Source organism: Dermacentor silvarum, chromosome 1, assembly GCF_013339745.2.
Source record: "Dermacentor silvarum isolate Dsil-2018 chromosome 1, BIME_Dsil_1.4, whole genome shotgun sequence".
Lineage (NCBI taxonomy): Eukaryota > Metazoa > Arthropoda > Arachnida > Ixodida > Ixodidae > Dermacentor > Dermacentor silvarum.
The window spans coordinates 54248988-54264999 of NC_051154.1; the positions used below are offsets into that span (position 1 = coordinate 54248988).

Genomic DNA, 16012 nt, shown 5'->3' on the forward strand with positions numbered 1-16012 from the left:
ATAAATAGCAATGATGGAATTCTAAATTAGCTTGCAGAATCGCTTGTCGTATAGTACGAACCTTTTCGGTTCTGACTCAACCAATAAGATACATAGTCTGCTACGTGTTAAAACTAACATGAAAGCAAAATTTCATTTTACCGAAAACACGAAACAAGTCATCATATTTAACTGAAAACACGAAACGGAGGGCTGCTAAGGCCTGCTTATATCACCATTCCTCACAGTACAGGCATCCAATGGAAGTCCGAGAAAAAAAAAGGGGGGGGGGGGGAATAAATCAATAAAAAATCTGTACACACACACGCTTCAAGTATTTTCCTGGCTATAATGGACGCGTGACTTGGAACAAGGTCATGTGATACAGCACATGAAGGAAGAGTTCCTTTTTGCTGTCAGGCAAGTTCACTCCTCGGAGAACCTTATAATTTACATTTATTGACGCCGATTTCTCATAGCAGTTCCAGCTTCAGTGAAAGAGCTAACTCGGGAGAACGAATCATAAGGAAATGACGAGAGCTTACTAAGCTTCGCTAAACGTGCGACTCCGTCGGGCCACGGACGAAGCGCGCGCATAGCATTTGTTCGTATACAAGAGTGATTTTTCCCAGCGCAGCCCAGATGGGATCCATTTGAAGCCGTGAGTGTAAGCCTGCGAAATGGAAGAAAGAGGGAAGCAAGAAAAAAAAAAAAAGAAAAAAAAAACGAGATCGCGCGGTACAGAGGGGGGGGGGGGGGGGGGGCGCACATGCGGGAAGAAAAGCGACGATGCGGCGGCGGGTCGGAGCCGGGGGGGGAGCGAACAAGAAACAAGAAAAGAGCCGAGCCCCGAGGAGCGCCGCGGAAAAGAACACGGCTTCGGCGGGTAGCCCCCGAGGTAGCCCCGCGGCGGCCGCGGTGGCACCGCAGCGGCGAGCCAATGGCGGCCGCGCCGGAGCGCCATTGGCGGCCACGCCAGTGCGGGGGCCAGGCGCGCAGGCCACGCCCCCGAACCGGCGGCGGAGCGCCCCTCGCCGCGGCCGCGAGCACGCCACTCGACTTGCTGCCTCAGCGGTGTGCGCGCTACACCCCCGTCCCGAGCGACGACGACGACTCTTCACTCTTCTCTGTGCACCGTTGGAGCGGGCGGCCGGACCCCGTGCAGCGCAGTGGCGATCGTGGCTGGAGGCCGTTGCCTTTTGCAGCCAAACATGCTGCCCTTCGAGACGCCCAGCATCTTCGACCAGCTCCCGCGGTTCGTCTTCAAGATGCCGCGGGTGGTGCCCGACCAGAAGGCAAAGTTCGAGTCGGACGAACTCTTCCGGCGCCTCAGCCGGGAATGCGAGGTACGTGAAACCCCACCTTCCCTCCTCCGAAACGCAATGTCCCGCCACCCACTTCGCGTCAGGTGTGGTTCTGCTGTGCCGCCGCTGCGCATGACTCAGCTGAGAGTCACGTGCACGGCCACACGAAACTGCTGGTACGCTGGCTCTTCCCTGGTGCGCTGGTCCGTCGTACCGGTGTGTATTGCCCACTTGTCAAACAGTGATGCACGCGTAATCGCACACTGTTTACAACGTTAATGGTTGCACAACGGCCAAGCCCGAATGAAGGGTTTGTGGAGCCCGTGGATGATGAACCTCATACCTAACACGTCTTGCCACTGTTTCACACCCCAGGTGGGCCATAATCACCATGAGATAACTGTCTCAAGCACCCAAGTCTATGCTGTCGTTGTTCGTCTATTTTTATCGTTTTTTTTATTGTTATTAAGCACTGGAGATAAAACGAAACTCTCCCCCCTTGCATACTTGAGGCCTCGTGCTGTAGCCCCCTTAGTGCTCACCTTTATTCAATGCTGTCGGAACTCTCACGCATTTCTTGCCGCGCCGTTTCAGTGCTTAGTGATCATTGTGTTATGGTGATCATGGTGTTACCCAACGGGTTTTCTCATAGGATGTAGAAAGCGTACTCGTGTCGAATCTCTACTCATTAGAACTATTGCATCTAGAAAGAGCTTTTCCCAGTGTAGTGCTTTATAAAAGTATACTGTGGTGTGCAGACGAGACGTGCATTTGTTATTTGATGGCCCACGTCTTGTTTCTCCCTTCGTGTGGTGCCGTGATTTGAGTTGACTGATAGGTGTGCGACACTTGCCTGACCGCGCGCTTTTCACTCGGGCGTAAGATCATTTGCTCGATGGCCATCGTCGCCATCGAGAAAATGATTTCGCATGAACAAGTTTTAAAATTTTGACGAAAAGAAATTCTTAGTGACTGAATACATCCTTCTTCTGATTGGGAAGCTGCCTACAAGCAGGGTTGCCAGCTGCAAAGGCATGAAATCCCTTAAAGTACCCAGCACATTACAGATGAGAAAAGTAGTTGAATGATCCCACCAGTGCACGGACTCCACACTATAGTATAAAGAGGGGACAGGAACAAATTCTATTTTCGAACGGGGAGACATTACATTCTATTGTAGCACTAAAGACACAAATACGTAATGTAGCTTCAGGCGTACTATTGCGTACGCTGCAAAACATGACTGTTTATGTAAGAGCCCGTATTACTGACAACTTATGGTAATTTATGCTGATAAAAGAAGTTGCCCAAAAAAATATAGTCAAGCAAGAGAGAGGCCAAAATATATTGTAGCTAAGAAGTTCCTACATATAACGGATTTGGTGCGAAGTATAACCACACCTGGCCACCCTTCTTACATGCGGTTGTAGCTCTGCTTGTACTGTACACCATGACAGATACACTAAAGTGAGTACATTTGAATGGTGGTAACTGCCGGGCTATGGTCAGCAAGCCTTGACCACCTGCTTCCCTTGCAAACATGGCTTCAGTGTCAGAAACCTTTGAAATGGTTGCACACATTAACATTCGTCCATTTGTATGGTGTACTTGTTGTACGTAACTATATATAGTGTGTATAGTATGTAGCTCAAGTAGGCGCATGAGTATTTAGCTTTGGTCTTATTCTGTAATTTCTTCGCTCAAGGAAAAGTGTATGCACTTAAACGGATAATTGACCCGGGCTAAAAGCACAGTGAAGTTTCGCAGCTTGCGCTGAGCGATACGTATCCATTGAAGCGTGTTACGGAGTGCAGTCTTTTGCTTAACTCCTTGACATTTACTGAATGTTCCCGTCGGTGCATAAAGCCTGGGCGCCAAGATATACGGGCTCTATCCGCGGGCGGTCATTGTGCGAAGTTTTCAATGAACCTCTGTGAGATAAGTGGCCGGTTGTATATCTGACAATGGGCGCTCTATTCATGCGAACGAAACGCACTTAAACGGATTGTTCTATGCATTTGGCTATGTGGCCTCCTTTCAGGAACTCTCAAATAATTAATAAATTAAGGTTTGTGAATTAACGGCCCGAAGATGCACATTGGGTTATGAGGGGTATGTGGGAGGCTCCGTATGAATTGTGACCACCTGGTTATTTCGCTAACGTGCACCCAGTTAATGAGCGGTGCCCGAGGGTTCTTGCATTCCGCCTTCATTGGAATGCAGCTGCTGCGACCGGGATTGAACCCACGACCTCGTACTCAGCAGCGCAACTCCATAGCCACTGAGACACCGCGGCGGGGTGTAAACTGTCGAAGATGGTCATAATTCGGAGAGAGAGAGAGAAAGTAAAGAGGGTGGCACATGATGAACAAGGTCTCCCCCTACGACGAATGCTCCAGACGATGTAGTGCAAGGCGTGTGCTAATGCATGTGTCACGTGCGTCCGAAGCACGTCAGCGCTCCCGTGTCGGAGCGAGGCGCAGTCCTGCCGGCGCTTGTGACACCGATGCTGCTTGCACGTTGCGCAGATTCGCTACACGGGCTACCGGGACAGGCCCCTGGAGGAACGTCAGGTGCGCTTCCAGAACGCCTGCCGGGAGGGACACACCGAAGTGGTAAGCGAAACCCTTGTTTGCTCAGATGCGCACACACGCGCGCCTGCGGCGTGCGGCCACGCTGCGGAAGGAGCGCGCCCGCGAGTGGCTCGAGTTTCTGGCGCCCTAAATGCCTGGCAGCACGTGGTGCGGACGTCCGCAGTGGCTGAACAAATTTCAGAACTTGCTCACTTTTTGTCAAATAAACGACGGATGTCTGCAGTCTTCCCTATAGGCTGCAGAAGCACCGAAACGGAAGACGCAGCTTTTTTTGTTTTCTTTTTTTTTTTCCCCTCATACACAGGGTGTTTCAGCGAACCCTCTCACAAACTTTTAAAGGTTGCCTGTGGCAGATAGCACAATTCTAGTTCATAAGCTGGTTTACTTGAAGAGGCGGACATTACTTGCAAAAAAAAATTGAAATGCACGATCGACTAATTAACAAAAAATCACTAATTATGTTTTAACTAATTACCTTATGGCCCATATTGCAATTTACAAAGTCTAGCCGTGGAGTTCGCTAGGCGGATCCACTTAGAACGAATTCTCAGGATGACACCAGTTTCGAGGTATTAATTCCCGAACTTTGAGGAGAACTGCATTGGCGTTCCAGTTACTTTTGTGCTTCAAAGTATAAAACGACATTTTATTAAGAGCCACAAGATAACTAGTTAGAAACTTAATTAGTGAATTTTTGTTAATTAGTCGATTGTGCATTCCAATTATTTGTGCAAGTAATGTCCGCCTCTTCGAGTAGACCAGCACATGAACTAGAATTGTGCTATCTGCCAAAAGCAACCTTTAAAAATTTCTGAAAGTGTTTGCTGGAACACGCTATATATATAGGGCCGGGAGAAGCTTCAGAATGAAAAGTTGGTCTCATAACATTATTTTTCCCCCTTTTGTGCCATAGCTTCAAATGTTATTGCCTGTACTGTATTACAATATATATAAGTTTACCGCTATCAGCACGTGTTAGTGCGCTTCTCGCTAGCATAGTTTGCAAGTCTCATTTCCTAATTAAGGCAGACAACGGCATAGAACTTGTCACCCTTAGCCGATTAACCAATTGTTGTTGCACGTTGACGATCAAACCACCGATATCGTGAGTTCGACGTGACATAACGTGAAAATTTCTTCCATGTTCACCGCATCATAGAAAACAACCCAGATGGGGAAGGTCGTGCGCCTATTTTTAGCGATATGTTCGCTCTGTTTAGCTTTGTGTTAAACTCATGGTGTAAGTCGTTATACATATCCTTTCTCTTGTAGTTATCCCGCTCCCCAGGCCTTCGACATACTTCTTTTTTACGTGTAAAGATTTATAAATCTCCCGATGCAGCTTTCTGTTGCTCAATGCGGGCTACATAAAAGTGTTTTTCCGAGCGTTAAAGAAGCCCGCGAATACACGCAAAGGGCCTCGAGTGGCCAGTCGTGCGGCAAGTTTGCGTGTGTTCGCGGGCTTCTTTCACGCTCGGAAAAAAAAAAAAAAAAAAAAAAAAAACAAGCACGTATTGAGCAACAGAAAGCTGTATCGGGAGTTTTTCATGTCGCTCTACAATTTTCTCATTGACATTTTTCATCTAATTATAATATTTGAGAAGTTGATTAACTATTTAAGACTAATTATGTAATTAGGCGAATTGCACAAAATAATCTGAGTATCTCCAAGCGACGGCAAAGAACATTACCTTGGTTCTGTCCAGCGTAGCACTAGCATAATTTTAAATCTTGGTGCATGATAGTTGGGACACCCTGTATATATATAATCCGATTCCACTCGGCCGACCTCTCTACGTATTCCAATCAAGAAACTACTTCTTCTTCCGATTCCACTGACATCACCTATAAAAGATGCAACGCGTTCCCCTTGGGTTTGTCGAGTTCGTCAAAATGCTGCGTTTCTGAATTGTCATGTTGCTGTCTTTAATCTGACTCCCTGAAGCCTCGATGGGGACAGAGCGGCCGTCAAAGGAAACATGCCTTTATTCTCTGGCGCACCTCTGAACCTCTCCTGTCTCGAAACCTATGCCTTCCATTTCCTCCTCTCAAAGATGGCTGCATATATATATATATATATATATATATATATATATATATATATATATATATATATATATATATATATATATATATATATATATTGCGACGTGCACCGTGTGGCAGCAATACGTCTCACTCTTTCGTCGCCTTCAGCTGAGCAGCACTTTTGCAGGCAATCACTGACAGGCGCACATGCACGGTGTGTAGTGGGCAAGCGACAAGGGTTCCGGACGGTCCAGTCAGTGCTTATGAACAGTCACGTCCGTCGCGCAAGTTGGGGCGACGTTCGCCAGACGCGCCGTATATAGAACGGCGACACTTCTGTCGAAGGGTTTCGCGAGCGGCAGGGCAAACAACAGATAGCCACCCCTGGCTCGTGCTCAAAGGACGCACGCAAACACGCCGAGTACGCCGTGCACCTCAGGGCCGCTGTTCAGGGATGACCTTTAATTGTTTGTCGCATTGGTCCTTGTACCTTATCCTGCGGCTGTTGCCGACAGTGCCGGTATGCTCAACCGTGCAACCAAACCGCGTGTACTGCATGCATAGCACACGCTGCATGGAACCAGCGGCGATAGGTATACGAGAGCCTGCGGTGCAGATATCCCCAAGTGGCCAGCATGGCTGTAGTGAGTGACGCAGCCGTTGAGGCAATGACGTGAACGGCAGCCTGTCAGCACTAGGGCTACTTATGTGTCAATTCATGCTTCATTTTTTTTTAAATTCTGTATTTCAATTATAGTTCTTGTTCGTTTGAAACATAAGCAAAAGTCAGACAGCGCGATAGCACCTACAGCGGATATTTACGGCAGATACTTGAGTGAACAAGTAATTCTCTAGGTGCTGTTTAGGCTCTGCTGTAATACATTGTTTTTATAAACCAACTCATGCAGACGAATATAAGGAAACATACTAAGACGCATGTCGAGTAGAAACGCGGCACATGTCTCTTGCAAGCTCATCATTCGAAGTAGGGATTATTAAGAAAAACTCACTCTTTAACATAAATTACCAAAGGCACCTAAGACGAACTTAAGGACATCACGGATCGTGTTGGGATAGAACGTCTGAAACTCATTCTCCCCTATAAGCAAAACTACCTTGCTGCACCTATTGCGTACTTGGCCTGTCTAAAATCGTTCACCAATCCAATTTGCATCCGTTTTGCTATGATCCGAGTCGCCGTTCTAAAGGGATCAACGCCAAATCACTATAACAGCCCTGAATGCATGCAGAGCGGTGACGCTACAGTGACGCACAGCACGTGAGATTTCGTAAGGTCTTGCAATGCAGGGAAGCTCGCACGTGAGCGAAATAGCTTGCGCAACTAAAAGGGATCACATGCATGTGCGTCGTTATACTTGCGCAATAGCGCTTAAGCTTCGACGTTCCTGCCGAGCACTGCATATACTGCTTGGCCGTCGTCACATAACCGAAGTTCAATCTCTAGCTGACGCAAACCGCATCACCTGACTGTAAGCTTCCAAGGCATACAGAAAACCCCGGTTATACTCTATAGCATTGCGCTGAAACTCAGCGTCTGTCACGTTCTGTTTCTTTTCGCTTTTCCTGTTGTAAGTTTAGTTACTTAGCTTCAAATATTTTAATCATTCACAGTACCTGCTTGGTCACATTCCCAGCGCCTAACCTGCTAAGCTTTGAGCCTTCGTGTAAATTCACACGTGAAACGGTAGCAGGAAGCAAACGCTTCGAGCCTCTCGTTCTAATCCCCGTTACCCTTATATATATACATCTGAGACTGCGATGTCAAAGTTCCGTTAAAATGACCGATTGTTTGTCAGGTCCCTACATTTTTGAACTAAATGTATACAATTAGCTCAATAACGTACGTTCACTATATAATTCAAGGTCTGGTCATCAGAATTATTTTCGCTTATTGCCTACAGTCCGTCGGCAAGTTCGCAATGAGGTGCCATATAAATAAGCGAGGTGACGTTGTAAGGAAATATGTAAGGAAAAAGCATGAATGACAGTTGTGTGTACTCGCATATTATCACGCCTCTGTGCGCGCCAGTGGCATCACGAGTTCCACAACAGCCTATAATGAACACCGTTTAGCTGCACGGCGTCTATTTCCCCGTAGAGATATCATATATAGGACATGCTTGTCAAGTTAATACCGTAGAACGCAGTCTGGCTGCGCATGGTCTTCAAGAACATCAGCCTCGGCAATGTGCGAGCCCAAATACGTAATGCAATGTTCACATTAGAAAAAAAAAAAAAATAAGACCACTATAGGGTTACAGAACAAATGTTTTGAAGAGCGGCACATACATGTATATAGGACGAATAAAAGAGTCACAGGACCGAGCGCTGTTCTGTGCTTCTTTCATTCGTCCTGTGCCGCGCTGTTGAAAAAAAAGAAAAAAAAATCTGCAAGAGATGTAGCAACCAGTCCAAACGAACACGCGACTTTAGGTTGCTTCGATGAGTTCCGTCAGGGCAGAAGAGGGACGAGCGCATCGAGGCACCCTATATTAGATACGAACGTTAGGCCATTGCATGTTTTAAGCATGATTGGAGTATACTCTGTGTTAGTGTGCGCTGCGTGAAAAAATGAGTGAATGAAGTAACATGCCTCAAAGCAGTCTACTTTGTCTCTTCTCTTGGTCTTACGGTTTGGCCATTTCGCCGTCGCTATAAGACACGCGGCCGCGTTACTTGTCCAGAACTGCTTGGGCTAGTGTAATACCGAGGCGGCTTGCATCACTTACGTGTGCTGGGAGTCGGCTATGCATTGCATAGGCATATTTGAGCACTGCTGTCATTACGTATTCCTGGGCTTTTGCAATCAACCGAGAAGCGCGGCGTATAACATAGGCGCTTCGTGCGCATGCATGCAAGCGCTGTGCACACGCTTGCCGGGAACGGGCATGCACGCACGGTTGTCGCGCAACTTCTTTAGAACCGCAATCGCGCAGGTAGGCCCGGGCAGCGATTAGCATGCTGCGTGCGGTCATTTATACTGGTCGGCCGTGCAGGGGACACGTCTTCCCAATTATACAGCATCGGCTGCAATCGTAGAGCTGGTCCGGCGCGAAGCCCCGAGCGTCGCTAATCGCATTCCGATCGGGCTGCTGCCGTCTGGCACGGCCCAAGCTGCGAGTGGGGCCCATATGCACCATCTTTCTCTCCGCACGTCCAGCCCGCGGGACACAAGTTTGGGAACTTGGCCGCCATTACCGCGTCGGCAATCACCGACGGACTTGTGATGCGTCCGACCAGCTAGCTCCTTGGTTTGCAAATGCTGCGCCGATGCAATTAGACTTCGCCCGGAGCGCTTCCTCCGCGACCGACAGCGCTCGCTTTTCTTGTCCCGTGCGCGCCAACCACCACCGCGACGGTGTTTTCACTCCCGGTCCCCGTATTCCCGAAGGAATGGGCGATTAAATCGCGCCCTCCTCAATCTAGTGCCGCCATTAATACGTCCGCTGTTATTCGAGGCGTTTCGCCCAATCCAGTGCGTCGCAGGTTCGCGGTGCGCTCGGCGTTTGTTGGTGCGATTTTTCTCGTAGCACACGACGGCGCTCAGCTATATAGCGTTTCCCGCGTGGCACTTTATGCGGGCGGCGAGGCGTGCGACTCCGCGGGCCCCATTAGTCACGCCTGTTTGTGGGACCGAACGCGTCGCGGCACGTCGTGCTAGCTCCGCGCGGCAGTCACAATGGCACAGTCACGAGTACGGCGCAAAACGGCGAAGAGCGGCTGTCTCCACCGCGTTGGCGCGGAGTGATGAGGGTATACACACAGACGCGAAAGCGAGCTCGTACGTTTCCTATCGCCCGCGCGCCGTGATAGCGTAATGACACTAATGGACTCATTAGCGCAGCCCGTACGTACGAATCGGCGACAACCCTTGGGCACGTGTACACCCATCCCCGAATGATTCGTTCCCTTCACATTCACGAGTGGCCGTAATAGACACAGTTGCTCTTCTCTAGCACGTATACTCGTGCATGTATCGTGGACGCGCATCGGCAATTTGACGTCATCCGATGTGCGGGCTCTAAACGATCGATATTTTACAGCGTAGAAATGGGGTGACAAACGAATGCCATCAACTTTTGAGCCCGGCGAGTCCAGATGCTGTGACGAAGATTTCAATCCGTTTACTTTGGAAGATGTCTTGATTCGGGGTCGGTATTGAAACGACAAACAAATTGAAAGCAATGCTTCTATCAGATCAGTGCTGAATTACCCAGTTTCTCTAAAACATTTCATACTATCGCTTTATTTGTAAAAGAAAACAAAGTTTTAAAACAAAGCTGCTTTCACCCGATATATACATATATTGTGCGTTATTAATTGGTCATATATGATATGACATTATAAACAATTTTTAAGATGCAGGTATTGTATACACGTATACTATAGTATAACCTTCTTGATGTTCGTATACTTAAAGTCGACTTACAGACGCAATGTGTGACGCGAAGTATGAAGACTTTACGAGGCATGTCGCAGGTCCGTAGAGCATATATAGTTCTCGCGTTTTCTTGTGACACGCAAATGCAGACTCTCAGCATCGCTCTCTATGGGCAAGAGACTTTCGCTCACGTGTAAAAGTATTCCTGGGCTGGAAGCCACTGACTTCAATGTCGCACATTTGCAGCATTATATGCCGAAATCTATGAAACACTGATGCTGTCACGGAGCTTCACGGTAAGGGGCGCAGCACGCGGCGCGCGTGGAACAGAAATAGAAACAGTTCGCAATCCCCCTCGTGGGCGAATTTTTCATTTAGACAGATTCAGCGGCTACGAACGAAGAAACGCCAACAATGGTAGGCAAATTCCGGCACTCAATGTATCTGATGCGCGTCTCCCCTTTCTGTCTCCTGTGTGTTTTGCTTCAACCGATGGATCATAAAGATCTTGCAGTGAAGCACGCCCACGGAACTTCGGCGTCGCCCCCTCATTAAGGGGCGTATCTCGCCGGGTTGTCCTAGATGAGGCACGATTGGAGTACAAGCCCTGCCGCTGAACGGTCTCAAAATCGCAATTAGCCACTCAGCCGACATTAATGGTGGGGCTGCGGAAACGTCTCTATATGCGACCGCGCTGAGACCGAGGCCGCCCGCGAGCGTGGTTATCGGCACAGCCTTCGCGCTTCGAGCGGACGCAGCTGCTCAGCCCAGCAACAGTGCGGGGCCCGGCCCCAAGGTCCCGAGCGCCGAGCAGCAGAGGCTCGCTGGGATACGAACTTTGCTCGCCACTCGTGGCCATTCTCTTCGTCGCTCATCGGCACTCGGGACGAGTGTGGCTTCCAACGTTGACGCCGAACATCGCGCACTGCGCCATTGACCGCGCTCGAGTGCACAGACGACGAAATCGGACGCTGCGCAGCTTGCGTGGACGCCATAAAACACGTAAACGTGAGCTGCATATACTATATACTGTCGTCAGCCACTGCACTGCTTATTAGAGCGCTGCGTAAGGAAACCAAAAGGGAAATAAACGCCTTTAGGGCTGCCACGAGCTGTTCGTTGCCCCCATATGACATGCTATATAGTTAATTTTCACGAGTGGTTCAGGTGACTCACGTAGTCGCTGGCCACTTGGGGTCACGGCAAGCGTACGCTTCTGGTGGTCTATAGCATCCGGTCGGTTGGCCTGGTATTCAGGTTTGGTCCTGAAGTGGGGGGGACGACGCTGCTAGTGTCGGGCTGATGTCGGCCACAGTGCTTGTCTCGCTTGATAAATACATATTGTAATGATGGTTTGCTCGTCTGGTAGCCATCCATGGTTTCATCGCGACACGTGTTTCGCGAGCTGTGCACGTGGTTCGAGGTGCATATCTCGAAGGTTCGATGCTCCTTCACCGTAGTTTGACATAATGCGTAAACTTCTGAAAAGCACAAAGGTCACGTGTTGATTCGTTTTCTTCTTAATAGACGTATTCTACCATCCAGACAGGTGGAATCTTTAATCGTTAGTTTCATAATTTGCTTATATTGCGCCATGTTTGAAAAGTAAAAATTTAACACATCGTCTGATATTCCAAATCCAGAGGCACGAGCACACGCAAGAAAATAAACATCACTACATATTGCACAACAAATGTTTGCTGCTTGCTAGAGTTGTCATGTTTTGTTGTTTAGTACAATCGTGAAGTTTGAACTTGCGTATTAAAAGTTTAGGTGCTTAAAGTAATTTTAGTTGAAATGGATGGTGGCCAGGAGGAGAAAAGCTACGACACCCCTCCCGTTCCCCCGCCTTCTCACTAAAAGACGCCATTTAAAAACATTTAAATGGCAGCGTCTCCCCATCTGTTATCACTAAATACGATGGCTGAAGAATGAAATTACGTGCTCCAATTTTTAAGAGCCCGTCAAGTGTACAACCTGATGCGTGGCGTGTAGTGTTGAAAGTTGGTCCGCTGGTAGACCTATCAAACTGACCGTCTAGCTGCGTGGTTGCTGTAATACCTTTCACGGTGTGGTCCCGTTCGTTTGAAACGCGCCTGGTGCGTTCGCTGTAACAAAGGCATAGAACTTGTTTGTTCAGTAAAGCGATTCGGCGAAGTACCCAATATTCTGCGGCAAGTTGTCCATTCGTCCACTTTCATTTCTCTTTTCCTTATTATTTCTACATTTCAAATGAAAGGAACAGCTAATTTTCCCCAAGCTTTATCTGGTTTTTATTGTCTCTTGTCGTCATATGGTCGTAACTCACCAAGAATCGAGTCCCTCGGTTCCCCTTAATATACCCAATATTTCGTACGATAAGTCATGCAAGCAAGAAATAACCGATATGAGGCGTTAAAGGTCGCGTCGGAAGCTTGACAGGATAGTGCATGTTTGTGTCAACACGACAAATTGTACACAAGTACGGTGCGCCTATTGTAGTTGGGGGAAGAGAACAGATACTCGCTCACGTATATACTTGCTCATTGCAAAGCGCAAAAGCAAGAAAGGGGAAAAGGAGAAAGAAGTACTGAAACAAAGTAGTCCTTGACGATTTACGTAAACCAGTGCCCTTCGTGTTGGTCAAGTGGTACATTGTTTTCCCCCTGTTGTATTTTAATCACCCGCCAGCGCTTCAAATGCAATTTTACGCGTGTCATGGACTGAAAAGAAGCTTCGAGGAAAACAAATATACTGCACAAGATTCAAACAAGGACGAAGTGAGGGACACGGACAAGCGCTAACTTCATCCTTCTTTGAATCTTGCGCAGTATATTTGTTTTCCTCGAAGTATGAACCAACTCGCCCAGCAACAAGTTTTATTGAAAAGAAGCTGTTTGTATTTATACTTCACAATACGCACTGTACTCTGATGTTCCGAAGAGCCGTTCGAATATGACGGTCGGAAAACACCTCTATGTCTGAAACTGGAGACGAGCATTGGTTCCCCCCCGACTGGAAAAGAGAAGACTGTGATCCTCCTTACTGAGGCCTGCAGTTTCTAAAATGGCTTCTTTTTGGCAGACATTCCCCAAAAGCTTGCAGTTCGCTCTTCGTCTCGGCATTGTGAATCGTATAGCTTTGGGTCTCGTAGCGTCATCTTCAAGGAGTAGAAGGCGGTGACGGGGCTTTTAAGGCTCACTCGGCGGCGGCCTTTCTTTCGAGTCCTCGCCCCGGCGGTGGCCTGCCGCGGCGCCCATTGTCTTCCCCGGCTCGTGCGGCGGCGCCCACGGGGTGACATACGTCGGCTTCGCCTTTGACCGCCGTCGCACGCACGGGCCAATTTGTCGTCGGCCGAGGCCAAACAAAAACCGGCCGCCTGCCCCATCTCGCAGGGGCACCCACGGGTCGTCTTCGGCAAGCCCCCCTCCCCCCTCCGAGAGTGCCCGGCGTTTAAGGGCGGCTGTCTTTCTCGCTGCCGCCTGGGGCGCCGCCGAGCGTGCCGCCGCTCAAAAGGCTCGCTGTTGCAAACATTTGGTGACACTGGTCGACGCGGCGGGAAGCATCCTCCTTTTTTTGCCGCGTCGGTGCCCATTTCGGTCTTCTCTTTTGCGGAGCCATTTGCCGTGACTTATCGGCAGAAAAGTGCTTTCTGCCCACCCCGAGCCCCTTCCATGCATGTGCGAAGCCTAGGAGCGTTTTCGGTTCACACCCGCTCTTGTCTCTCTCTCCCTCTGCCCTCTCGCAGGCTTTCGTCGCCACGGGCACCAACCTGCAGCTTGTGTTCAGCCCCTGCCACAACGGCTACGTGGATTGCTGCGATTTCGATAAGGAACGTGGAAAGGTCAGTGAAGCTGCACATCATTGCTTTTTCTCATTTTTTTTTTCACTACTGCTCGTCTCCAGTGTGGGGGGATGAATGCCTGTGACTTCCTGTCTTGGGGACCGTCACATGTGTTTCCGCATAGCGGTGCTCAAAGATTGCTCTGTGCATGCATGTATTTGTGATCGAATTCACGCGCCTCAACGCCTGATAGGGCACAATGCGCAAATGACAAAGCCTTATTGCATGGATTTACTGTTTACAAGTCTGTTGTTGACTATAGTTGAGTTCAAGTCTAATAATCATATTTTACCATTGCTTACGCTAGGGCGTGAGTTCTCTCTCCTTCCTTCCTTCCTTCCTTCCTTCCTTCCTTCCTTCCTTCCTTCCTTCCTTCCTTCCTTCTTTCCTTCCTTCATTCATTCATTCATTGAATTCCACCCATAAGCTGGCTTCGACTCTAGAAGAGATTCGACGATGCATTATCCAATAAATACAAAAAAAAAAAAAAAGGCAGAGGAAAGGTTGATCTCCCTTCTTCTGCCTTTTTGGTCCTTTGTATTATAAATATTTGCAAAGTAATGAGAAGCTCATTTAACTGCGTGTGCTCCACTCAGTCTCCGTATCTCGCGTCTTGTTTCGCGCACAAATCCACGCACGAGTCAGAAACTTTTGCGTAAACATTGTCTGGTTGAATGTCCACATACGTATACGTACCTCACTTATGTAAAATGTTACAAACAAAACGAACTGTACTGCACTTATGCATTCCCCTTAAGTTCTCAAGAAAATCCTTCGGTTATTAACAAACAACTCTGGCTACTGATGTTGTCATCGCTTCTGCTAATTGCAAAGTATAAACGTTTAATGAATGATCTTAATGAGATTTACCAATTTTTCTTCCGAGGTGCATTCCAGTGTCTCGAGGCATGAACGAAGCTCGTTCGTGTCTGTCCGCAGAGTAATACGTCGCCTGTTCCTGTCGTATGCCACACGGTGCAAAACTGAATGTCTGTCTGACAATCAGATATTGCACTCGTGGTCCCTCCCCCCGTAAGCACTATTTCCTTCTGCTTTTTTTTTTCTTCCTCAAAGATTTAGGCGGATTGACTCGGCAGTATAGAATCTCACTACATGCGCTGTTCAACTTCCGTGCAGTGTTTCTTGTCTAAACCCCATCACAATTCCACAGTGCACGATAGCCAACCGGACGTCTGTCTTGTTAGCCTCCTTGCCTTTCCGTGTTTCCTCGCTCTCTTTCTGCCACATGCCTCGAGCAGAAAAGCACACACTCGATTTGACCCCCTCCTGGTTACCCTATTGAATTCTTTAAAAAAATAATAATAAAGCAGGAAAAGCCCGTGTTCATAGAACTGAATGTCATCTGACGTCGTATGCGTAATAAAGTGAATGATTCCTTCGAGGTTTTCAATGCTACGTCGGCGTGAGGAGTTGCGCGCTGCACATAGCCCATGCCTTTACACTAGGTGCACTTACTTGCGCCCTAGATCCGCCTAGCGCCGTCTCCATAAGTCCCCCCATAACGTTTTCCGCCGACCAGAACGAAGGCGCGTCGATCGAAGGGCTTTAGCTGTCACCGACAGCTGCTCGACTCACGAGTGCAGCAGCGCCGCCGACAGGGCGTCGCGCAACCATGGCCGAGTAAACAGACAGTGTTTCCCTGAACCGCAGATAGGCAGTTGTCAACATTGCGGTCAAGTATTTTCGCGAGGTCCAGCTATCTTATCCATATCCCGGTGTGTGGCACGTTTCAATGCGTGCGCCGAGAGTGCAAGTGCATGCGCGCCGCGGCGTGAACACCGCCAGGTCAGAGAGTGAAGCTGGAGTAGGACTGGCACTATCGGTGTGCAGAGGTCACGAATGCCCTTTGTTCCTCTCAAGC

The 16012-nt window shown here is 48.6% G+C and overlaps 1 protein-coding gene across 1 annotated transcript in view; it reads left to right on the top strand.

Annotated features, from left to right (window-relative positions):
* Nucleotides 1-1031: 1031 nt before the first annotated feature.
* Nucleotides 1032-16012, top strand: part of LOC119463436 (protein big brother) — a 52975-nt gene continuing 37994 nt past the window's right edge. Inside the window, exons 1-3 of the mRNA XM_037724286.2 lie at nucleotides 1032-1325; nucleotides 3812-3898; nucleotides 14035-14130. Coding sequence (XP_037580214.1) covers nucleotides 1191-1325; nucleotides 3812-3898; nucleotides 14035-14130 — 318 coding nt within the window. The 5' untranslated portion in view covers nucleotides 1032-1190. The remainder of the gene's footprint in view (nucleotides 1326-3811; nucleotides 3899-14034; nucleotides 14131-16012) is intronic.